The sequence below is a fragment of the Rhinopithecus bieti genome, unplaced genomic scaffold (genome assembly GCF_001698545.2).
Source record: "Rhinopithecus bieti isolate Rb0 unplaced genomic scaffold, ASM169854v2 scaffold_81659, whole genome shotgun sequence".
Classification (NCBI taxonomy): domain Eukaryota; kingdom Metazoa; phylum Chordata; class Mammalia; order Primates; family Cercopithecidae; genus Rhinopithecus; species Rhinopithecus bieti.
Window position 1 is genome coordinate 1,008,764 of NW_016837762.1, and position 26,938 is coordinate 1,035,701.

Sequence of the window (26,938 nt, forward strand, 5' to 3'; positions counted from 1 at the left end):
TTTTCTATAGCCTTTTTTGTCTCTTTAGGAGCTGGACAGCACTCAGTGCTAACCTTATTTTGCTTTCTGGACCTCCATAAACTTCTGGTCCCTTTTCATCCCACCGCATTGGTCATTCGGAGTATAGGCGAGCATTTTGTGCTTCGTCACAAATGGAATCCAAATGCATTAATCACACTCTGCTAGAAGGGCGCACGCGAGGAAGCTGAGGGGCACGGGAAAAAAGAAGCGAGAGTTTGGCTGAAGTCAGCCCTGCTCCCATCCCAGGAGCTCAGTGCCCAGCGAAAGGGGTCGATGGAGGAGCCTCTCTGCTCCCCTCGTGCCTCTGACGGTCTGCTGGCTCCTAAGCTGTTGGGGAGCTACTCTGCCCCCGAGACCCAGGGCAACGCTATCAGTGGCCATGAGACATGGCCTGGGAACAGGGTGGCCAGCTCGCGCAGCCCTGCCGCACCCCCTCACACCCAGGCTGAGGCGGGGGTGCTGCGGGGCTGTGCACCTTTGGCGCTGCTCCCCTTCCTGGAATCCCCTTGCTCTGGGGCCACAGCACCCCCAGACCACCAGCAGACATGCCCTGCAACCCGCTCTGACTTTGGCCAACACAGGACTCCATTAGCCGTCCCCGGGGAGTTGTGGGTCCCCTGGATATTTAACCCTATGGGCAGACCACCCCTTAGGGAGGGGCAGCGCAGCCCGGCAAAGTCCCCATTGGGACAAAGGAAACGCAGAAGCGACGCCAATTGCTGAAAGCGGCACCTCCACAACCCCGGAGGGGACGGGGTCATCTCTCACCCCAGACCCCCTTCCCAGTGCAAAGCAGTCGTTCTTCCCCTGGGGGCCTGCTGAGCACGCACTGATTACGGATGCCACGAACTGAGGATGGGTTACAGGAGCAGATTGCTCCCCTGCAGCTGACAGTTTATAAATACAGACTTTCCGGGCCAACAGGAAAAGAAACTATTTCTTTGATGCTGCAGGTTTAGCCACAAGTAAAATTATGGTCAGAAGAAGGTCTTGCAATGTCTGGTCTCTCTTCTTTTGTCAACAAAATAAGGATTCCTGGCTTCCAGAACATCCGCTTTGCCAACAGTCATGCTCAATAAGTCTTTTATGAGTGCATTAAAGGAATGAATGAAACCAATGAAAAAGTGAGCAAGCAGCACCAAGCTCTCAGAGCCTGCAGGCTGGTGGTAGAGACATAATGGAATACAAAGCAATAAAATAATGCTCCATGGGGACTCTGCACTTCTTTTAATCCTTTTTCTGCATCACCTTCTTTTCTCCATGCCTCTTACACACCCACTTCATTCATTCAACAAGTATTTATTGGGCAGTACCAGTACACCCACCAGCAGTGAACAGCTTACATTCTGATAGAAAGGGGCTGAAAACACAGGTTTTATGGCTGCAGATAATTTTAAAGAAAATGAGTGTTATTAAGGCCATAGCGTAGGGTGATGGGACAGTGATGGAGATTGGGGGACAATTTCAGATAAGACAGTCACGGAAGACTTCGCTGATGAAGCAATATTGGCCGTCCGCTGGCTACGCAAAAGGAAACGGGCCTTTCCGCAGATGATATCATCAAGAAGAGTGAATTTCAGACTGGAAAATCCCAGCAGAGGTAGTAAAGAGGACATTCAACTATGGAAGTAATAAAAGAGTCTCTAGCAGCTAATGATTTTAAATCCTGCTCAGAATAGCTAAAAGCATGAAGGAATGTACAGACATAACCCTGGAAATTGAGTAATCTTTGTAGTATGGAGGATAAAAGGGGAGCTAAACCCAAACACGCTGATTATTCACCACGAGGGAAGAAAATGAAGATTTGGGTCCAGGTTGCTGAGTTTAATACAAATTCTCAGCAAAATGCAAGACTTTTAAAAAGCTGGTTCACATGTCCTCAGGCATCTTCTTGTCTGCTTAGCAGATTGTCCACCTGACCCTGAGCTGAGTGTTCAGAGCATGGAATGCCTTTGTCCAAACCGGAGTTCTTACACCCCCAACTCATCTCTCCTTCATTTTCATTTAATGTACTCACATTCATTCATTCATCCATCCATTCATTCATTTATTCATTTCACAAATACTTAGTGAACACTAAATGGCAGTCAGGATGCTACATGCTAGGGATACAAAGAAGAAGTATAAAGTGCAGTGTTGCCCGCAGCAACTTCAGGAATTAGGCGGTAGGAATTCCACCCCAGGGCTGCCGCTCAGCTGGCTATGTGCATATGGACAAATTCTTTAGCTTCTCTGCAGGCGGCTGCTTCCTCATCTATCAAATAGGGATGATGGCACAGACTTGACACTAAAGTATGTATGAAAGGAAGGAAGGACAGAGAGAAGATGGGAAGAAGGAAGGAGCTGAGAGGGGAGGGAGGGGCACAGGGAGGAAGCATTGGCACTTACCTCAATTGTGAGGCCTGGCTGAAATAGAAAACACCTCACACAGTGCCTGGCACAAGGTAATATTTATAAATACTGCCCCTCACTTCAAAGAGCTCACCATTGAGTGAGGAGATAGGAACACAGTTCAGATAATGGCTAGCATTTATTGAGTGCCTATAATGTGCCAGTTCCCGTTCTAAACTGTACACATTTGGACTCACTTCACCCTCAGCACTTGGTGAGTTTGGGTCTCTTACTATTATTATCCTGACTCTATAAACGATAACGGCAGGCATAGGAGGGTTAAGTAACTTGCCCGAGGTCACATAAGGAGTGAGTGGGCAGCAGAGCTGGGATTCAAGCCCAGACACTTTGGCTCCAATCACTGCACCCCACTGCCTCCTACAAGTATGAGCAAGCGTGAATACTGCCATGGGCACATGCTATTATGGGGGACTTGCAGCCCAGTAAGGAAGCGATGTGGCCAAGGAATTCTCCTGGGGCAGGGGGACTTCTGCATTTGGGAATTTCAGTATGCCCATGAGGAGGGAGTCAGAGGAAGAGGAGGCAAAGGGCAGCAGAGAGAAGACAAGAGGAGCAGAGAACTGGAAGGCACAGAGGAGCAGATCCATGTTGAAGCAGGGGCAGGTGATGAAGGTCATGGTGGTCATGCAGCCACATAGACCATGCGAGGGGCTTGGACTTTATCCTCTAAGCAATGGGAGTCACAGGAAACAGCGTGATCAGAATTACACTTTAGAAAGATTACTCTGGGGGCTGAATGGTCGTGGAAAAAAGAGGGTCATGGACTAGGGAGAGCCAGTTGGAGGGTTGTTGCCACGGTGCCTCCAGGATCATGGCCAAAGGTATGGACTGGTTCATGACATATTTGAAAAATATAATTAGAAGAAAGCAGTTCTTATCAAATGAAAAGGCTGAACAAGAAAGAGGGGATGAAGACTTCTCCCATCCCTTTGGAAACTGGAAGGGGACGGTGATAGCAGCTCCTGGACTATGGAAATGTAGGAAGAAACACTGATAGAAAGTTCTCAGGAGCAAGTAGCTGCCTGCATCCCAAAGTAAGGGAGTTCTCCACCTCCCTTGGAAAATATTTCCTTTAGAACAAAAAGCTTTAAACATATAGGAAAGTAGGGAGAATAGTACAATAAAAACCCATCACCTAGAGGCAGAAAGAATGAGGGTCATGATCAACTCAGTATACCAGTGGAGGCTATATGAGTAAACAGCAAACTGTTCTCACGAAAGCAGGATGTTGGCAAACTGACAGACTGAGTCCGCTGCCCAGAAGGAATGCTGAGGGCAGTCATGCCCCAGGCATAGTGTTTCTTATGATTATCTACAGGCACAACTGAAGCCTGTTAGCAATAATATGAACCTGTGATCAAGCAGCTAATCAACTGTGAGCTCCTCCTCCCTGCTATTGCTATTCAATAAATACAAAGGGCTGTGGAAGCTCAAGCCCCTTGCTTGCTAGAAGCAAGGAGCCGCCGGCCTCTTCTTTAGAACAGTTTCTTTTGTTTTGATTTCTGCGTTTATCCCCCCTTTGTTCAGTCCCGTAGTAACCATCACAACTCTTCAACAATGTTTCCCACATCTGCTTCACATATACGTAATATATATTTGTATTGCTATGCAACATTTCATTTTAGTTTTTATTGTTGTCAAATCATTTTAAATAAGCTACAGACATCATTACATTTACCCTTAAACACTTTAGTACATATCACCAAAAAATATTCAGCTAAGCAATTACAGTAACATTGTCACACCTTGAAAAAATTAACTATCGAATATCATCTAAGTCGGTATTAAAATTTCCCTAACAGTCTCAGTATTATTTTATAGTACTTTTATTATTTTTTTTTTTTTGAGATGGCATCTCATTCTGTCACTAGGCTGGAGTGCAGTGGTATGATCTCGGCTCACTGCAACCTCTGCCTCCCGGGTTCAAGTGATTCCCCTGCCTCAGCCTCCTGAGTAGCTGGGACTACAGGCGCATGCCACCATACCCAGCTAATTTTGTATTTTAGTAGAGATGGGGTTTCACCATGTTGGCCAGGATGGTTTCAATCTCTTGACCTTGTGATCCACCTGCCTCGGCTTCCCAAAGTGCTGGGATTACAGGCACGAGCCACCACACCTGGCCAGTACTTTTTTTTTTTCAAAACAGGATTCCATTAATGAACCCATATTGCTTTTGTTACACTTCTTTAGTCTCTCTAAATCTCCAACTGCCCTTGCCACATGATTCTCCTGAGTATTTGATATTGACTCATTAAAGAAATCAAGTCAGATTGCCAGGTAGAATACCTCACAGTCTGGATTTGTCTGATTGTTTCAGCCCATGTCACTTCTAATTTGTTCCTCTCTTCCTCACATTTCTGGTAAACTGGAAGTTCTAAAGGCATGACAGGATTCAAGTGAGACATTTTGATGAGCACGTGTCATTGGTGACACCACGGCATTCACACAGCATCCGATGCCAAGGTTTTGGTTTCAAAATACCATCCTGCTATTATGCTACTAAATGGAACCTGACAGATTCCAGGTTTGGGATGGGGAATGAAGTAGGTGGGCCTTGTTCTAGAAAGCACAGAAGTACCCATTTACTCACAGGTCATGTCAAAAGAACCCAAGAGCCAGCTTAAGGCAACCTCTGGTCAAATCTGGAACACCCTGAGCATCAAAATGAATGACTGGAATTGATTAAAACACAATACATAAAATTGTATAATACTCAATAATCAATAGTCAAAAAAAAAAAAAAATCCTCTGTTACTTTGAGAAGCAGCAGTGGCCCAGGTACTGCTGAGGTCGTTTGCTCTCAATAGCACCTCAATCTGATCTAGGATTCTGTGTCTTGAATCCAGAATACTCTGATCTTGACTTAAACTTGGACCAAGAACATAACTACCCCTCATGTGTGTGTCTGGAACAATCTGGTTTAGGTATCCACAATGATTCCCTGCTGGCAGGAAACTAGTCTCCACTAATATTAAATAATTGCATGGTAATTTAAGCACCAGGCAACTTGACAGGTTCTATAAATCCCAATGTTACTTGTCAAGACTGTAAGGTTCTTGAATCAGTTCAAAGCCCGAGCGCACGCCAACAGACAACATGAGGTGGGGTGGAGCAACATGCTATTTTAATGAGCACCTGGGTGCAGGCAGGCTGAGGCCTAAAATGGTGTCAGCCCCAAGTGAGGACGGGACAGGGGTTTTATAGTCCTCTGTAAACAGGAAGTGTCCTAGTCTGACGTGACTGCTACGTAGTACCCGGATGGCCTCTTCTTCAGGGCTAGGTGTCTTCCAGCCAGGGTGGGTGCCTTTGGCCGGCTCTCTTCCTGCTTCTGCTATCTTGCTGGTGTATGCTGCTGACACAAGTGGCCTTATGCCATGGGACTGACCTGAGGAGGGACGAGTTACTTATCCCTTCAAGCTTTCAGGCCCCGGGGAGAATCTTTCAAAGATGTTCTAAATTAAGAATTTAGTCATCATTTTTGGAATTAACCTTAAAAAAACTCAGGTTACTAAGAGATGTAATTTTTTGTTAACTACAGAAGCTTTTAATGTTGCATTTTGCTGATGAAGCACTTCCTCAGGATTAACTGCGTTGCCCTCTCATCGTCAACCTGTACCTGAGCCACCTCCCAATCTTTGTAGCCGTCACTCAACATTAAGTTGAGAACATCTTGAATAGCCAGGCTTGTCAATTATTCAAGGGAAACCAAGAAGCAACACTAACATATGATAAACAGACCTTTGTGCTGTTGGAGGAAAAAAAAAAAAAACACCTTTCTTTGTATTTTCAATTCCAGAGGAAAGAGGTAAAGCCATGATTCTCCTGGGCATTTAATCAGCAAACCTATGTTTAATTGACAACTAATATGCAAGCTCCAGGGCCTCTATCAAATTTCTTAAGAGTAGCATGAAGCTCCTGATGTCTTCCTGCCTTCCCATCAATCATATTAATGGTCTCTACTGGAAACTGAGCTCCTGACTATAGACTAAGCTGTGACCCGGTTGCCAGGGTATCGTTAGAGTAGAAGAAACTCTCTTTCCTAGGGCTCCTCTTTCACCTTAAAGAGAATATTCTTCATAAGTCTTCATGGTTTAGGCAGTGTAACAAGTGGTTTAAGTCATCCTTACTTACAGCTTCCTTACTGGCCATTGTGAAGGCTATAATCTGACACTCCTTTAATAAGCTCCCTATACTCCTTTTTGAGACAAGCAGCCTTGGCAAGAAGTATAATTCAAAAAATGGACTGCCCAGAATAAAATTCCCAGCCCAAATCACAGGCAGAGCGATTATCACACCCATTTTATATTTCTGTCTGTATATTTATATTTCAGGCTGTATTTCATGCTTATAGGCTCATGGCCTTCTAAAATCTGATGCTTTTAGTTTGGAAACTAGTTTCTTGAGTTCCATCTCTTATGTGCAGTCAGTTCTCTCCAAACCATTATGAAGGCATCCCTCTTTGCTGAGGTTACGGCAGAAGCAGATTCACTAGGCTCTCTCCATTGGGTGGTGGCTTTGGTTTCTCAAAAAGAAGGTCAGAGAAAGGTTCCTAGAACACAAACTCTATGGAAGCATGGATCACGGAGATTCAAATAATTTCCTTTGCAAAGACTTCAGTGAATTCCCTCTTCAAATCTTTTTTAGGACAAGACTGGGAGTGTGAACATTTCTGTCAGCTTCAACTTCTTTTCCCCAAACACTGTTAAGTTCTACCGAACATTTTAAGTTCCAAGATACATGTGCAGGAGGTGCAGGTTTGTTACATAGGTAAAGATGTGCCATGATGGTTTGCCAAACCTATGAACCCATCAATTAGATATTAAGCCCAACACGCATTAGCTATGTTTTCTGATGCTATCCCTCCCTCCACCATCCACCTCTGACAGGCCTGTGTTCTTCCCTTCCCTGTTTGTTGGCAGCATGTATAGCTTCTTTTGAGAAGTGTCTGTTCATGTCCTTTGCCCACTTTTTAACGTTTTTTTTTCTTGTAAAAGTATTTAAGTTCCTTGAAGACTCTCAATATGAGACCTTTGTCAGATGGATAGATTGCAAAAAATTTCTCCCATTTTGTAGGTTGTCTGTTCACTGTGGTGATACTTTTGCTGTTCAGAAACTCTTTAGTTTAAGTAGATTCAATTGTCAAGTTTTGCTTTTGTTGCAGTCACTTTCCACTTTTTCATCATGAAATCTTTGCCCATGCCTATGTCCTGAATGGTATTGCCTAGATTTTCTTCTAGGGTTTTTATAGTTTTGGGTTTTACATGTAAGTCTTTACCCCATTCTAGGTTAAGTTTTGTATGTGGTGTAAGGAAGAGGTCCAGTTTCATGTAAAAAAGGGGTCCAGATTCAATTTTCTGCATGTAGCTAGCCAGTTCTCCAGCACCATTTATTAAGTAGAGAATCCTTTCCCCATTGCTTGTTTTTGTCAGGTTTGTCAAAGATCAGATAGTTGTAGATATGCCATCTTATTTCTGAGTTCTCTATTCTGTTTCATTGGTCTGTGTCTGTTTTTGTACAGTACCACACTGTTTTGGTTACTGTAGCCTTGTAGAATAGTTTGAAGTCAGGTAATCTCATGCCTCCAGCTCTGTTCTTTTTGCTTAGGATTGTCTTGGCCATATGGGCTCTTTGTTTTGATTCCATTTGAATTTTAAAGTAGTTTTTCTAATTCTATGAAGAATGTCAATGGTAATTTAATGGGAATAGCACTGAATCTAAATAAATTACTTTTGGTAATATGGCCATTTTCATGATATTGATTCTTTCTATACATGAGCATGGAATGTTTTTCCATTTGTTTGTGTCCTCTCTGATTTCCTTGAGCAGTGGTTTGTAGTTCTCCTTGAAGAGGTCCTTCACTTCCCTTGTTAGCTGTATTCCTAGGAATTTTATTCTCTTTGTAGCAATTATGAATGGGAGTTCATTTATGATTTGACTCTCTGCTTGTCTATTGTTGGTGTATAGGAATGCTTGTGAATTTTGCACATTGATTTTGTATCCTGAGACTTTACAGACGTTGCTTATCAGCTTAAGAAGCTTTTGGGCTGACGATGTGGTTTTCTAGATATAGGATGGTCATCTGCAATAGATACAGGATCATGTCATCTGCAAAAAGAGACAGTTTGATTTTCTCTCTTCCTATTTGAATACACTGTCTTTCTTTCTCTTGTCTGATTGCCCTGGCCAGAACTTCTAATGCTATGTTGAATAGGAGTGAGTTTCCATTTCTTTACCTTCATCAATTACTTTTTCTTTAATCTCTTGTAACCTCCTTGGGGTAACCTCCCATGGCCACTCACCCATCACCTGATTCATTGCTTCAAGAAGCAGCTGTCCTGTCAAACGGGGAAAGGCTGCCAGGGCATGGATTCACCTCATAACCCCCAACATCCCGATATTCATTAAGAATGCTGCCACTGGGACCCAGCCTGAAGCGCCACTTCCACCAGGCTTTGCTTTCTTATGGACGTTTCTATCTTCACATCATGTTTTCACTTGTGTTTTTTCCTCAGAAAACTGAAAGTCTTCCAACTCCACAGTCCTGCCAGGGCAGTTCAGAGCAGCCTTGCCCACAGCCACAAGGGCACCTCACCCCATCCGACTTGGAGGGCACTCGGGCAAATGTGGGGGCCCAAGTCCACACCCAGCTCTGGCCCCCACATCCCCTAGTCTGTGAGGTGCTGAAACAGCAACTGCTCAGTCTGACCCCAAAACACCTACTGTTATTTGATTCTAATTGCCACCCCTCATGTTCTTCTACAGGTAGTGTTGTCTCCCAATTGCATAAGAATGCTGAATAAGATTTCTGAACTTTCACAATAGAATGGCAATCCTATCCCTGCCTCTTCTAGTGTCCAGAACACATAAATGTATATTTAGCCCCATATGAAGTAGCCAACACACCAAATCCTTTTGAGGAATTGTAGTTTTTTGGTATCCACTGCCAGCAAAGGCTCCACTAAGACTTGACAGTGAATGCCCCTTAGGCAGCTTTTTTTTTTTTTTCTATACCCCACCACCAGGAGTTTCCATTTTTTCAACTTCTATCAACTATTTCTACCCATTCTTGAATTTCCTATAAAGGGAATCATATGCTTTCTTTTGTGTCTGCCTCCTGTTGTTCAATATACCTGTGAGAATCATTCACATTGTAATGTCTACCAATAGTTTTCTCATTTTAATTGCTGTGAAGTAATTATCCAGCATTGTATGCATATATCATAATTTGTCCATCTCTTCTTGGCAGACTTTTTTTTTCAATTTGGAGCTGTTATAATAAAGCAACTATGAACTCTTTTGAACATTTCATTTTGTGGAACTGTGCACTCAGGAGAGGAATTACTGAGATCTAGTGTACACCAGAGGTCAGCAAACATTTTCGGTAAAAGGCAGATAGGAAATACATCGACTGTGCAAGCCATACACTCTCCATTGTAATGAGTCAACTCTGCCATAGACAATATGTAAACAAATGGGCATGCCTGCGTAATACAATTTTGTGGACAAAAGCAGGTGGTGGCCTGGATTTAGCCCATGGGCAGCAGTTGGCTGAACCCTGGCATAGACGTTTGGTTTGCTTTAGTAGAAAATGCTGAATAATTTTGCAGTGTGGCTATTCATTTAGTACTCTTAAGCAATACTTTATAAGAATTCAATAGATGCTTCACATTTTTGTCAACACTCAAAAGTATCAAGTCTCTTTAGTTTTGCCATTGTTGTAACCACATAGCATGTCTTACGGTGGGTTTATGTGTGATCTCATTAACGATACTGAACACTCAAAATACACGTATTGGCCATTTGTATTTCGTCTCTTGTGAGGTGCTTGTTCAAGTCTTTTGGACATTTTTGACTGCGTTGTGTTCTTGGATTTGTAGGAGTTATATTGGCTATGAACCTGTATTATCTACTGCTGCATAGCAATATTACCATAAACTTAAGAGGTGCAAATAAGCATACATTTGTTATTTGACAGTTTCTGTGGGTCAAGAGTCTCACTCAGCATGGCTTAGCTGGGTCCTCTGCTTTAGGATCTCTCACACAGCTGCAACAGTTACATTGACCAGGGCTGTGGTCTCATCTTTTGCTCAAATGAGGAAGGATCTTCTTCCAAATTCATGTGGTGGCAGCGTTCAGTCCCTTGTGGTATATCCACTTTCCAGTCTGCTTCTTGCTGGCTGTTGCCTACAGGTTGCCCTTAGTTTCTCGCCATGTGGGCTTTCCCAACATGACTGCTTGTTTCCTCAAAGCCAACAAGGAAGAGTATCTTCTCATGAGATGAATATCACAGGCTTATGGAATAGAGTCACATACACATAGTGACATACATCCCACCACCTTTGCCACATCCTATTGGTTAGAATCAAGTCACAAAGGCCCATGAAAACTCAAGGGGAGAGGATTACACAAGGGTATGAATACCAGGAGTCAGGGGACATGGAAGCTATTTTATTAGAGTTCTGCCACAGAGTCCTTGTCAGGTATGTCACACATATCTTCTCTAGTCTGTAACTTGCCTTTTCCTTTTCTTTGATAGAAAAAAAATTTATTTAAAATAAAATCAAATGTATCCACTTTTTTAATTTTGTAGATAGCGTTTTGTTGTTGTTGGTTTGTAGAGTCAGGGTCTCATTACATTGCCTAAGCTGGTCTCGAACTCCTAGCCTCAAGCAATTCTCCTGCCTCAGCCTTCCAAAATGTTGAGACTGCAGACGTGAGCCAACACACTGGCCCTAGATAGTGGCTTTTTATTACCTGTTTAATAATTTATCGTTTACCTAAGATCATGAAGATATTTTAGTCTGGTTTTCCCCTAGACTAGTGTTTCTCAACCTTGGCAATACATTTGAGGCTAGATAATTCCTTGCTAATTATTCTCCTGTGCACTGTAGGGTGTTTAACAGCAGCTCTGGCCTACCCATCAGATGCCAGTAGCACCTCCTTCCAGTTGTGACAATCAAAAATCTTGCTAAATGTCTCCCAGGGCTAAAAGGCCCCCAGTTGAAAAGTACTGTTCTTAGATGCTTTATAGCTTAATTTTTTAATATAATGTCTGTAATCCGAGTTAGTTGCTTTATATTGTTCCATATATCTAATTTCTCTACATTTACTGAAAAGTTCATTTCCCTCATGAATTGCAACTTTGTCTTACATTAAGTAATCATATATGTATGGATTCTGTTCAATTTATCTGACTTCAATCATCATGCCAGTAAAACACTTCAGTAGTTTTTTGGTAGGTCTTGAAATCTGTTCTTGTAAATCTTCGAATTTTGTCATCATAATTGGCCTGGCTATTCTAGGTCCTTTGCATTTCCTTCTATATTTTGAACCAATTTGTCAATTTTTACACACAAAAAAGTCTGAGATTTTTAATGGAAATAAATCTACACATCAATTTGAGATAATTGTAGTCATAACAATATTATTTCAGTACATAAAATGATAAACTTTACTTAGTTCCTTTTTAATCTCTCTCAAGATTTTCTGGTTTTCAGTGTAGAGATCTTGCAACTATTTACTTCTAGATATTTGCTAATGCTTTCCAGCTTTACTGAGGTATACTTGACATATAAAAAGTGTGTATACTTAGTGTACATGATTGCATGTATGTATACATTGTAAAATGACTGCCACAATCAAGCCAATTAGCATATCCATCTATTCCTGCACGTTTTTTTTTTTTTTTGGTGGTGGTGGTAACACTTAAGATCTACTTCCTTAGTATTTAATATTATTTAAACCATCGTAAATAACATTGTTTTCCTAATTTTATTTTCTAATTGTTTGTTGCTAGTATGTAAAAATACAATTATTTTTTATATCAGTCTTGTATCTAGTGATCTTACTAAATTCATTATAAGATACTTTGGATTCTGTGCGTATGCAATCAGGTCATCTGTAAATATCTTTTTACTTCTCTTTACTCTTTATATAATTTTCTTTTCTTTCCCGTGACTGGGATCTCCTAAACGATGTTGAACAGAAGTAGTGATGGTGAACATTCTAGTCTTTCCTCCAAATTTAGGGGGAGAAATAATTCAATCTGAAAGCATTAGGTATTATGATACTTTTTGATGCTCTTTATTATATTGAGGAATTTACCCAGTTTCTGAAAATTACAAGGTTGGCTGCTGAATTCTGTCAAATGCTTTTTTTCCTCCTTTTTTGCGCTATTAAAATGGTTATACATTTTTCTCCTTTATTCTATTAATGTGGTCAATTACTTGATTTTTGAATGTTACAGCAGCCTTGCATCCCTGGAATAAACCCATTTGGTCATGAGTTACTATCCGTTTTATGTATCCTTTTTACATATTGCTGATAATTTTGTTTAGAATCACTGTCTTTCATGTTCATGAAAGGTGTTAGTCTGTGATTTTCTTTTGTCAAGTTTTGGTGTCAGAGAAATCTGGGTCTCATAAATTCAGCTGGAAATGTTTCCTTTTTCATTATGCTCTGAAAGAGTTTATGTTCCATAAACATAGTATTTCATCTTCAGATGCCTGGAGAAAATCACAGATGAAACCATCTGGGCCTGGAGTTTGCTTTGTAAGAAAGTGTTCAACTTTTAATTACATAATTTAGTCTATAGAAATTACATCTCTGATTATGAATGGAAGACAACAGAAACATTCTTGAAGATGTCAACTATGTTAATTTTTGAGGAAATATACATACAGAGATGTGGAAGCACAAGAGGTCTTCAATAAACCCAGAAATGCAGAGAGCACCGATATTTACATACCCATACATAGCATCGTTTTTAATTTAGCATGCTATTATTGTTTTCTGCTTCCAGACGTCCTAGAAAGGTTATTTTCATGTCCGGATTTCTGATTTAGCTGCAAGATGTAAAAATCCTACATAGTCAGACAACCCGCTTTGGCTATATCATCAGGAATGGCTTAAAAGTAAAAATGACATTCCAGTTATTCCACACACAAATCCCTGATACTAACATCCCTATCCTAAAAACAGCCATTTGGAAGGAAAGCCTATTTCAAAGCAAAGGAAATGTGAATAAGACAATATCTGGTCCTGGAAATGTCAGACTCAAAATTGAGTTCTTTAGATGAGAGTCGATTCTAAAATAACATCTCTGATTTGTTATACAATAAAACATAATGGCTTTATAAACTTTATATAAACACTGTCAATTTCTGATGGTTTTCTCTTAAAAGGGTAGCTCTGAAGTGATTATTCTCTCTTTAAACTGTATTTACCGGGCTGCTGAGTTTTTTCTCTGATTTCATTCATTCCTTTTCCCCATTTCCCCTCCCCATTCCGAGTCTAGACTAATGAACACAATATTTGAGAAATATAAAACTTAGGCAAAGATCTTTTATTTGTGGTTAGGCTTACACAGTTCCAAAAAGTAAACGTAATTAACAAAACACTTAAAAGTACCAGAGGAGGTGCCCCGGTATCAGTAGAAGGCACTGATCAGACCAAAGAAGAAAGCTTGACACGGATCTTCATGTACGGATGCCAGCTTCAATCCTGTCAAATGAACATGTTGTTCTCTCAGTGGTAACAGTTAGTAGGCCGGAGCAGAACTGGAGACTCTTTTCCACTGGTGTAGGCAGCCAGGGCTCTCCAGGAGTATTATTATAGATGACATGAAGGTGACTACCATGGTGGCAATGACAACAATCTCAGTTACAATGACAACAAAGCTAAGGCCATCAGTAGAGGCTTGATGCGATCTAGAAATCCTTCTGGAGCCTCTCATCAGCTGATCATCCCTGATATATCTCTTGGATGGCCACAAAATCCATTTTCACAAAACTGAATCCAATGCATTGTGTTATCACTGCAACACACACGAGTTCTGGTAGTTGCTAATCTGGAAAAATGGTAAATACTAATACTATTGCATCATTTTGGGAATGAGTCAAATCTATACTACAAGAAAAACACATAAACACACACAGGTACTTTTGGTGGTATGGCTTTGAATTCTGTGCTTGGCTATAAAAAGCATTATAAGCAAAGTTAATGAATAACAGTGTTTATTAAAAAGAAAAAAATAAGTAATTTACTATATCAAAATCAGTTTAAGACATATTAAATCAAATTTTATGCAAATACCTTTACAAAAACTGAATTATATAATTAAACAGAGTGCTTTTTTATACATTAATACTGAATATGTTAAGTTACTATATATTAAAGATATAATTTGAAAACTAGAGCTGTTTCAAAATACTGTGTTCAAATGTCATTCTTTGGGGACCCAGAGAAATTGCCTGATTACCATGTTGTCCTTCCACAAGGGGTTTCTCTTCTGAGTCAGGAGAGAGTCATTAGGTAACATTAAGAAAAAGAGTAAAACATAAGGTCCAAATTGAATTCACTTCCTGAGACTCACATAGAGCTTGCTGACTTGAACAAAACACATCAACATTGTTTTAAAATATTGAGGACACTATTTTGTGGCAGCATCTACTACACTTTCATGTTACAAGTAGGCCATAAAGACAGGGCTTCAGGGAGAAATAGAACACAAATGAACTTCTAAAGCAATACGAAGCTCTAGCAGAAGACCTCATTCTCTTTATGAGGCACAAACAGCAAAAGAAGAGATAAAACATAACCACCATGATTACAGACTCCAGGGGATTTCATACCTAGAGTTTCATGATGTTTTATGTACAGTATTATTCCTTAACACAGTATTATTCCTACTGAGTTCCCAGGAAATAATTTTCATCATCAATAATATGGTTTAAAAGTTCATACCATTGGTAATATCCATGTCAAAAGACTTTCATTCTTCTTTTTATATATACAAATAGAACTGTAGACAGTCACTCCAGGCTCATGCTCAACTGAAACTTCCATTATAATGAAGAGACAGAACAGGAAAGGGACTTCTGGTATCATTTATTTTCCTGTGACAATAATAAAAACTGCTGTATCACAGTTCGTAGAATAAACAGTCATCACTAAGTGTTAAAACAACTGCGTAAGTCAAAAGCAAGTGATTTTTCCCAGAAAAAAAAAGTTTCTCCTATGACCCCTTTTCTTCCTCTGTCAAAAAATACCACACATAAAATCGCCCCCTAAAGTCAGGAAGTGTCCAATGCCATGTGGTAGACACAAGCGTTGTGAGCACAGCACAGTGGGATGAGGTCACAGTCTCCAGTTCATTCCCTGCGCAGGCTATGCTCACAGGTCACCCTGCTTTATAACTCCTCTCGAAAACCTTTCTGTGTCTCCTGCCTGGCTTTGGCTTCCTCATTGGGTGCCAACCATGTGAAATACACCTTCACTGGATCGATGTTCCAGTGTTTGTGGAACGATATGGGAACTTGATGAGAAAGGTAGTCCTTAGGGTAATCCACTGGCCGAGCCTGCAGGAAAAATAGAGAGTTAGGCTTCCTTGTTGACTGAAAATAATTTTGCTGCAGAAGAGCATCTGAGTTTATAAAGTGGATTGCTTTACTTCACTACTTAATATTGGCTATGGGAATCTAAAAGCAAAAAGGAAACTATTTTCTGATCTCTTTCTTCTAACTCCAGGTTCTTTGCTTTTGTGTCTCCAATTACCTTAATATCCCAAATGCACTGCTCTTTGCTTCTATGTTCCATAGTCTTGCCTCTGGGAGATTCCTGAACCATGGTAATAAATACAAAAAGCTTTTTTGGTAAGCCATTTAAGCTACTAGTATCACTTCTGCACAAAGACAGAAAAACTGTTACGTTCCAGGTACTTCTAAGGAAACTCTGGCCACATGTGGGTTGTGGGGGGCCAGGGCAAAGATTTCTCAGATTTCCCTTGGCCTGTCTACTGCTCTAATGTGTAATTAGGTGACGTCATTCGAAGAAAGAAAACAAGGAGCTCACTGGGGAGAAGGATAACATAACTCATACTCTCTTCCTGCCCAAATATCTAGTCTAGTTCCAGAGGTGTAAATGAGGTGTAAATGAGAATTGCAAGTAACCCAAAATTGTCTGCGAAAGCACCTAAAAAGTTTTTATATTATCTACATTGCAACATTTTTTAGAAGTTAGAAAATAAAACTTAAGCAGAACTAGATACAGGTTAGAATAAGATTGAAGAAGTAACCTATAGGGTTAGAAAGAAACTGAAATCAGATACTATTTTGTTTTCTCTAAGCAAAGTATCCAGTTTCTCTTGGGAATCACTTTTTTTTTTTTTTTTTTGAGATGGAGTTTCACTCTGCCACCCAGGCTGGAGCGCAATGGGGCAATCTCAGTTTACTGCAACCTCTGCCTCCTGGGTTCAAGTGATTCTCCTGCCTCAGCCTCCTGAGTAGCTGGGATTACAGGCACGCACCACCATGCCTGGCTAATTTTTTGTATTTAGTAGAGACAAGGTTTCACCAAGTTGGCCAGCCTGGTCTCGAACTCCTGACCTCAGATGATCCACCCGCCCTTGGCCTCACAAAGTGTTGAGATTGCAGGCGTGAGCCACTTTGCCCGGCCAGTAATCATCTTAAATTTGTTTATTAATTTATATGGGCCTTCTGTTTTATAAAGTAACTCATTAGGTCATCGATACTAAAACTGTCTTGACTATCAAAACTAGATGTGATGCATTTTAAAAACAAGCCTTTTGTAGGCTACTATTTTATTATAGTCTGCCTAAATCTTTGATATGAATAAACTCCCTTAAATGGTTTACAGAATACCTTTGTTAAATTTTATCTCATTTAATCCTAGAAACAACCTTGTAAAAGGGACAGAACATTATGGTTCACTTCCAGTTTACCGCTGAGGAAACCGGAGCTCCCAGAAGTAACATGACTAGCAAACACTGGACTAGAGACCAGAGAGAGGTGCTGAGCCCAGGGCCAGTGCTCCGCCAGGGCACGGGCTGCCTCTGCTCGAGCCGTCTCACCACCGGCTGGGTACACTCAGCAGCCCCTGGCCTAACCTACCTCCACCAGCACAAATACACTATTCAGACGAGTGTTTCAACAATAATATCTGTGGAGAAAAGGTCAAAAGAATCTAAGGGGAGAACTGTCACAACTGCTATTTTTAAGAAATTGTAACTGCTCATGAAGTTAAAAATCTAAAAGGAATTTTAAAAGGAAAAAACAGTGAGATAGACAAAAAATACACACTGGTAATAGAGTTGGGAAAGGTTTGAGTATTAGGTGAAGGAATTCATTTATTATACGATGTTTCTTTGCAAGGCCCTCTGAGAGAGTTTACTGGCAAGGAAGAGAACCAAAGACAGACATCCTCTCAATTCCGTTAGAAGATAATTCCACAATGATCCCAGAAGAAAGAAAGAGTAGTTCCCCCTTATCCATGGTTTCACTTTCTGAAGTGTGTCTCACAGTCAATTTTAGTCTGAAAATGTTAAATGGAAAATTACAGAAATAGACAATTCCTAAGTTTTAAGTTGCGGGCCCCTCTGAGTATCAGGATGAAATGTGGGGTGTTCCACTCCATCCCACACTGGACATGAATCCTCCCTTTGTCCAGCATTTTCATGCTGTCTACACTCCCCGCCCCTAAGTCACTAGAAGCCGCCTCATTATCCAGTCCACTGCAGCAGTATCACAGTGCTTGTGTTCAAGGAACCCTTATTTAAGAATAGCCTAAAGCAAGAGTAGTGATGCCGGCATACGGTTATAATTGCTCTATTTTATTACTGTTCATCTCTTATTCTGCCTACTTTCTAAAGTAAACTTGATCATAGGTATGTAAAGTATAAGAAAAAACAAAGTATACGTAGGATTCTGTATATCCAAGGTTTCAAACATCCACTGGGGGCGGGGGGAGGGGGAGTCTTGGAACGTACCCCTGTGGTTAAGGAAGGACTACTGTAAAAGCAATGGAAACAAATCCTTGCTTGTTTTCACCTTTAAAATGAACTGTTGAAGACAGAAATGCATCTAACAGGAAAAAAATAAACCGTAACATTTTTTCCCTCGATTAATGCAGATTCTAGAAGTGATTCACTGCATTTCAGGGAGCCTACGCATGCATTAAAAGAGCTGGCTTATTAAACATTACAATTTGCTGGTCATTTTTGACAAACGAGGTCATGGAAAAGCATTAGACAAAACTAGAAAAGTGAAATACATCCAAAATGGTATCTTTAATACCAAGAAGTCTATGCAGCCTCTAATAATCATATCTCTACGCCCAAAATGCCAAGAGGAAATCCCAAACAGGAGGGTGAGGGGCGGGGAAGAACTTGAGGAACAGAGTGTGGTAGGCATCTGCATACAGGAAGAGAGAGGAGCTGAAACTGCATAAGAAAGACCTGCAGCTGGGCGGGGGTGGTGGCTCAAGCCTGTAATCCCAGCACTTTGGGAGGCCGAGGCAGGTGGATCACAAGGTCAGGAGATCGAGACCATCCTGGCTAACACGTGAAACCCCGTCTCTACTAAAAATACAAAAAATTAGCCGGGTGAGGTGGCACACACCTATAGTCCCAGCTACTCGGGAGGCTGAGGCAGGAGAATTGCTTGAACCCAGGAAGCACAGGTTGCAGTGAGCTGAGATCATGCCACTGCACTCCAGCCTGGGTGATACAGCAAGACTTCATCTTGAAAAAAAGAAAAAGGAAAGACCTCCTACATTGGGCAAAATTAGAACTTTTCATCTGTAAATACTGGAGCACACTAAACAGGGCAACAAATGGAGACTAAAATCACATTTCCTTAGATAAATGCATTTTTATAACTGTGTTAAAAAAATGATTTCCATACCATACAGTTCACCCACCATCATGGTGGTCTAAAACTTTTTGGGAAATTTCCAGAGTTGAGCAACCACCAACCATTGCACACTGCCATGTCCATTAGTGGCACATAATTTTGGAAGAACAGAAAACCACATGCTCTAGGTGCTGTACTTTCAACAAAGGTGGGAAATACTAGGTATTCCCTGGAGTCCCCTTCTAAATCTGTGAATTCACAGTAACTTTCTCTAGAAACAGAAGGGCTGTGACAGCCCAGGCAATTTTGCATTTGAGACTGCCTCCAAATGCCCACTCTGTCTCTAGCTCATCAGGATTCTTACATTTTATCTCTTTGCCTCATATTTCTTTGTGAAGATGAACAAACACAGTTTGGACCAGGGTTTAAACACTATAAATGGAAAGCAATGTCCAAATCGTTATCAAACTCTCTAAAAGAGGCTTAAGAATTGGAAGATACAAGCATTATCGGTTGGGGAGGATAGGTTTTAAACATATTTTATGATTTTAGAAGAGTTTAACATGTATGTGAATTAGGGAAATCAAGGGTTCTGAAGTGGGGGAAACAACAACCTTTTTTAAAAAAATTATCTTCAAAGGACTTTTGCCTATAGATGGTTTTCCTTCTTTCTTTTCTCCTTATCATTTTATTAGCCAATTTATTCTCCCCAAATGAAAAGGGCTGCTATAAAAATCTAAGACCTGTCACACTAACCTTGATAAATTATTTCCCTTATACGCTAACAGTTTTAATTACCCCTTTTATTGCGTGACTGAAACACCATGAAACAGAGCGAGAGAGGGAGCCGCAGAGAGTAACACCTTCTTTCCTAAGTCTTCCTAACACAACACAGGCTTAAAGCGGGTAAGACCTCTCAAAGTCCTAAAGGACAAATAAGTATCTTCTAACTGACATCAGGAAGGAGGTTTCTCATACATTTCCTTATATTAAAGGTCTATTTTTATGCTCTGTTATTGTCTCAAGGATACAGAAATGGATTCTGCCTTTCCTGATGATGCAAACACTTTCTTAGTCTTATTCGAGTTGTTTTCTATAGTACTATTTCTGTCATGCTAAGTTTTCTATATTGCTATGATAATGTTTGCTACTGGTTACTAAATAAATAAAGCATGGGCCAGGTGCAGTGTCTCACATCTATAATCCTAGCACTTTGGGAAGCTGAGGTGGGAGGATCGCTTGCATCCAGGAGTTTGAGACCAGCCCCGGCAACACAGTAAGACCCCCATCTCTATAAAAAAAATTTAAAAATTAGTCAGGCATGGCGGTGTGTGCCTATAGTCCCAGATACTTGGGAGACTAAGGCAAGAGGATCATTTGAGCCCAGGAGATCAAGGCTGCAGTGAGCCACGTTGCAGTGAGCAAGACCCTATCTCAAAATAAATAAATAAAAGTAAGTAAATAAAGCATAAAAACTGTATTTTCAGTATAAGAGAAGGCACCTAAAATACATATGCACACACACTTCAAGTTTCAAAAACTTTAAATTTCTTGAAGGAGGATATTAGATGGGTATGGATCTATGTTTATTTTAAGTTTGTGAACATCTGCTATTATTCTTAGCAGAAAATTCACTGACTTGGTTCATAAAAGATACTAAAAATAATGCAGGATTTCCTTCTCCAACCCCCAAACTGCAATATGGGGAGGCTATAAGCACTACCCGTCCCTGGTAAACATAAGCTCATCTCTTCTGTTCCATAACCCCAAGAATATATGCTTATTGAGATACCCAATTGCAATTTAATAGATTTTAGCCATTCAGTTTAATGGCAAGTGAAGGAGAAAATCTCAGTAAAAAGACAGACAGTGTAAAAACTGAGGATGGTGTAGAATTACATAGACTCAGTGGCCAGTAGGACAATATTAGGTCAGTACTATGTATTTCTAGGCAGCATCCAGTAATTTTTAAATGCCACCAATCTTTCTAACTAAAAAACAAAAAACAAAAAAAGCTGGGCGCGGTGGCTCACGCCTGTCATCCCAGCAATTTGGGAGGCCGAGGCGGGTGGATCACGAGGTCAGAAGATCGAGACCATCCTGGCTAACACAGTGAAACCCTGTCTCTACTAAAGAATACAAAAAATTAGCCGGGCATAGTGGCGAGTGCCTATAGTCCCAGCTACTCGGGAGGCTGAGGCAGGAGAATGGTGTGAACCCAGGAGGTAGAGGTTGCAGTGAGCCAAGATTGTGCCACTGCACTCCAGCCTGGGCGACAGAGCAAGACTCCGTCTCAAAACAAAACAAAACAAAACACCCAGATTTTCCCTGGTCCTACATGTGAGGATCCCAGTCAAACGCCACTTGGTTTTCAATATGTTTTTGCCTCCCGTCTTCATGATGTACATGATGCAGTGTTACATCAAACAGGGTAACAGTCCTGTAAAGGATGTCTCCCACCCGCTGTGAGGGAAGAATAAAAACCATTTCCTCACCTGATGGAAGAGAGGGCTGTGTGTCACAGGGATTCCCAAGCCACTAAAGCACATTCCCAGGACCATATCATCGGGAGCATCATTGCTGTAGCACCGACATTTACTGGCGAGAAGTCTCCTGATGGCTTCTCTGCTGAAGACCATTCTAGTGGGAGCCAGAGCAGAGAAAGGGGTTAGAGCAGCTCCACAGAGACCGCTGCTGCACAAATGGGCCCCGGGAAACAGGACTCTACTCCTCCAGACTGAGAGGCAACAGCAGCTTTCTCTAGTTACCGAGCTCAGGTAAAACCCTACCTGTTCTCTTTTAGTCTTCTGGCCCTTTCCAACACTTTCGTACCAAGTTCCCAAAATAATTTCTCTTTGTTTTAAAATACAGTTTGGTTTCTTGTTTCCATTCTGATCCTAAGGTAGAAATGAATCTTTTATATCATAAAAGCTCAAAACTGAGAGGGCTGAAGGAAAATATGATTCACAAGTTCAGTCTTGATCATCAAAGACTTTCCTTAAGGCAAAACTACTTAAAATTCATCCATACAGTCCCATTGCCACATATAAGGCCTTGCCCACAGCACTCAATAAAAGTTTGATGCATCAAACAAGCGAGAACAAAGTTGCCTTTGCAAAGACCTTCTTCCTGGGGGAGGAAACAGTCTATGAATCACTCTAGGAGGAAGGAAAAAAGGACAAAGAGCTTGAATCCCTGAATCAAAAACACTGATTCCACATGCTGGGCTCAATTCCGCACAGTTTTACCTAATGTTAGCGGCCAACCCCCTCCCCCATCCCCTGCAACAGTGCAGGACTCCCTCCCTGCCCTTGACTAGACAAGAGAATTTCTTTACATAAGATGTTGTAACAAAATAGGAAGGTATAAAAAGAAACGAAGTTCCTGTCAACTACAGAGAAAGGAAAACTGCAAGTCTGAAAACCCACCATAAATTGCCTTTCTCTTAGAAAGCCTGCTGTCCACAGTGAAACCTCCCCCGCCACATTTTTTGTGGCTGAGTGGAACTCCTACACCCCATCGGCCACGTTGGGCTCAAGCTACTGAATCTGGGAAAAGAGCGTACATGAGAAGATGGGTGGACAGTAAATAGTAAAAATGCTTTTTTTCTTTTGTCAGCATCGAGTAGAATGAGAAAATGAGAAAGACTTTCATTTTTTTGATCCGCTCTCTGAAAACTAACTTTATAGGAAGATGAAATGAGAGCATGAACTTTTAATTTGTAATTATTTTATACTTTTGCCTACACATTAATCATCTGCATAAACTAAGTGAATATGAGCCGTCAATAATACTTGTTTATTAGCATGCTGATGAGTTCTTTCCAAATAAGGTTGCTCGCCAAAATGGAAAACTACCAGTCATATCCTGGTTGGAAAGAACACTTGTCTGCTCTGGCCACCAACTATTAAATGTTAAAAAGATGTTGAAAGGCTACAGGATTATTTTATTTCCTTCAATATACAATATACAAATGTCTAAAATAAGAAAAACTGAAATGAGAGTCTGGGACTTGCCCAAGAACACAGTGCAGAGCAAGAAAATGTAGGAAGGGAACATGCATGAGAAACACGCCTGCCCCTCCCGGCCTTCAGCCAATAAACAGGTCATGGTGGTCTCTTTGGGTAACACTTCCTGCTGCCTCTTCTGAGGACATTGCCCAACGTCTTATTCTGGTGTAGTCATTTGCTCCCAAGGCTGCCAAAAAGGCTGATGATAGATACCCTAAGCACAGCTTCCTACCTAAATGCACATATGTAAATAAGTATTTTCAAAAAGAAATGGTCAAAACATCACATGTTCTCACTTATAAGTAGGAGCTAAGTTATGAGGATGCAAAGGCATAAGAATGATACAATGAATGAACTTTGGGAACTCAGAAGAAGGGTGGGGATGAGGGATAAGAGAGTACACATTGGATACAGTGTACACTACTTGGGTGATATGTGCACCAAAATCTCAGAAATCACCACTAAAGAACTTACTCATAAAACCAAACACCGCCTGCCCTCAAAAACCTAGTGAAATTAAAAAAAAAAAAAATTCAACTTGTTTTCTCCAAGTACCAAAACTTTCATGGAGTAAGCAACAAAGTGAAAAACAGACACTTGGATTCAAATAGTACAAAGGTCTCATGCTCCAAATAATGCAAAATACCTACACAGAAACCACAGGAACCTGCATGTCTGACTCGGCTCTGTCAAAACACCCTTACCTACGACAGATGGTTTAAGGTAGTGGTTTTCAAAAATTTACGTGACTGTGACCCACAATTAGAAATCAAGAAATGAATTTCACATTGCAACCATTTATGTTTGGTGTGTGAGTCTGCATGGGTATGTATAAAGCTGAAACAAAAATGTCACAATACCCACCCTTATGACATGCAATGAATGCACTCTGATATTTTCCATTTTATTCCATTCCACTCAATAGTTCATTAATTTAAAATGCTAGTTATGGTCCATGAATTGGTTTTACAAGCCACTGATTCTGACTTGCTGTTAAAAGGCATATTGGTTCTCCAGCTAGATAAGAGCATCAGAAAATTCTACTGTAATACTAGAGAAACTAATCAACATTACGTCTTACAGCTTTTATCAAAGGTTGACGTAAGAGACAATCTCATGAAGAATGTTCCTGCATCTTTGTAAAAGCGCTATTAAAAACAGAACATCACATTGGTCAATGTTAGTGATATAAAGATCAGTGCCTTGTGTTCATGGATTTGTTTATTCGTTTATTCCCTGTACCTTGAAAAACATGAGTCCTTATGCTAAGAAGTGAGGAAATAATGAGAAATGAAACACACAGGTACTGCCTTCAAATAATGCATAATTTAAGTGGAAAACAGAAAAGTAAATAGGCTATTAAATGATAATGGTTTGCATAATATGCTGTGAAAATACATTAGAAATGCACTAAACCCAGATTTGAGAGGCTAGACTGGGCTAAAGGCATTCAAGAGTAAATGGTGATAGCTATGGTGAGTCCAAAGAACAAGGAGGAACTAGACAGGCAGAAAGTTGGGGAAATGGTGCCACACAGAGACCAGCAAATGTCATATCTTGGGAGGAAAGGAAAAAAATAGTGCTTCAGAGAAACTGAAACAAGTTCAGCAAGAGTTCTTTAAGATGAGGGTGTAGATGGATGAGGCTAGAAAGGTAAAACAGCATCTGCCAAGATCATGAGAGGTCTTATAAGCCTTGGAGTGTGGACTTGATCCTAAAGGCAAAGGGAGAAGTTCTACTGCCAGTTCAGAGGATGCAAAGCAAAAGACTTTCATGCCATGGTAAAGTAACACTCAAAAATATTCAAATAATAGGAAAATCATATATAATTATGAAACTGAAGAGAGGTAAATGCCATGAAGAGCCTAGATGAATGAATTGCTAGGGGAGTAGCAGGCCAGCCATGGCAGCTTTCAGCGGCAAACTGGGCCTAGTAAGTAGGTAGAAAACAAAACTCTTCTTGGGCCTTTGGGCCCAAAGCAGTGGCCTCAGCAACATCCAGGGAGGCTGTTAATCAGGCAAACCAGAGATGATCAAAACTGAGGACTCATCCCAGATCAACTTGATTCTTATTAAAATCTGAATGATCATCTCTTCATCTTAGGTGTCAAAAGTAGAAAAAGGTTCATACTCTTGGGGAAAAATAAAGACAATGAGAAGCCACTGAGGGCATCTGAGCAGAGGGGAGAGAGGACTAGATCTGCTTTTAGATAGGTCCCTTTGACTACAGTGTGGACAATAGCATGGAGTGCAGTTTAAGACAAAAAAGTAGGGAGAACAGGAGGCTGTGGCAGGAACTCATACAGGAGATGACAGTGACCTGGTTGAGATTACTGGAGGTAGAGAGAAGTATTGACGGAAGAGCGATTTAGGAAATAAAATGGACAGGACTGGGTGATTCAGTTGATTGCAGGGAGTGGGGAAAGGAGAGAAAGGGTAAGAGCTGACTCTCAGACTCCTGGGATAAGAACTCTTATATGCCAATGTCTTCCCTAAGAGGGGCACATTGGAAGAACCAATCAGGGGTTACAGTCAGAAATGACAAGGTGCTGTGTGTGATGTGTCTGTCAATCAGTCAAGTGGAGATGCCCTTTGAATCTATGAATCTGGAGGCCAGCAGAGTTCTAGACTGGAGAAAGAGTTCTGGGTACATTCAGCATCAAGCCATACGATCATCCAGGGACAACACGGGGTGAGAAGGAGGACTAGAAAAGATGCCTGAGAAACATAAGACATTGAAGGGATAAGATAGAAACAACCAAGAAGGAATGACCAGAAAGAAGGATGAACAAGGACAGGATGCCGCTCTGGAAAGCAAGAGAAAGGAGTGTTCAGGTCAACAGTCACTGGCATTAAAGGTTGCTAAGAGGTGAAATAGGATAAAAACTGCAAATTATTAATTTGATTTAGCTACAGCAAGGTTGCTGGAAACCTTGGTGAGATAGTTAAGGAGGCTGGGAGTTAATGACTCTTAAAGGGCTGAGCATGGAGCTGAGAAAATGGAGATAGAGTAGTGAACTCAAGATGTTCTGCAGGGTAGGAAGAAGATGGCATGGTGGTGGTGAGAAGTTTTAAGATGGAAAAACTAGAGGTGGTGGGAAGTACCCAGGAGCAAGGGAGACGCTGAGCACAGAAGAAGTGAAAGGTGCCACTTTGGTGGTCTAGCAGGGCCTGCCGGGGCAAGGGAAGGGGGAGTAATGACAAGTGCAACGTATTTGCAAATCTGGCACTGGCCTGTGAGCTCCTGTGGGGAAGGGCTATGCAGCTTTCATCTGTGCATTCCCCGTGTCTGGCCCACACAAGGCCAGTTGAATGAATGAACAACCAACTGGGATGATGAAAGGCAATGCTAGATAGGTAAGGTAAAGTGAGGTTTCAGAAGGCCTTGAGTGCCAGTCTTGGAAACAACAGCTAAATCCAATACGCAATGTAAGACAACAAAATGGTTTTCTTGCAGAAATCACGTAACAAGTCACTTCTGTTTTAAAAATATTATATGAACACTATCATGCTATAAAGTATATAAACCCATATACAAATAACAGGGCCACTTTCAAAGTGGAACATCCTGGCTCGATGGGTGCCATGCTCTGATCCTTAATCGGCCCTAACTCTTCACCCAGAAAGCCCAATGCATTACAGTAAGGCTGCAAATAGCTTGAACCTTTTTTGATAAGGAGGTCAACACTCCTTGGGCTTACTCTAGTGTCTTTTCAAAGGCCTCCCTGGACTCCCCCTACTGTTGTTATTGACCTCAGGCAGATGCAAGTCATAGACTAACAAAGATCAGCACACACGCTCAGGTTTGGTTATCACTGCAAAAGAGCCACCTCCATAACCCTGTAA

General features: G+C 41.0%; 1 protein-coding gene across 1 annotated transcript in view; it reads right to left on the minus strand.

The window, feature by feature from the left end:
* Nucleotides 1–13,750: 13,750 nt before the first annotated feature.
* B3GLCT (beta 3-glucosyltransferase) overlaps nt 13,751–26,938 on the minus strand; it is a 117,309-nt gene continuing 104,121 nt past the window's right edge. Inside the window, 2 exon segments of the mRNA XM_017865952.1 lie at nt 13,751–15,791; nt 21,578–21,722. Of these exon segments, the coding sequence (XP_017721441.1) occupies nt 15,624–15,791; nt 21,578–21,722 (313 nt within the window). The 3' untranslated portion in view covers nt 13,751–15,623.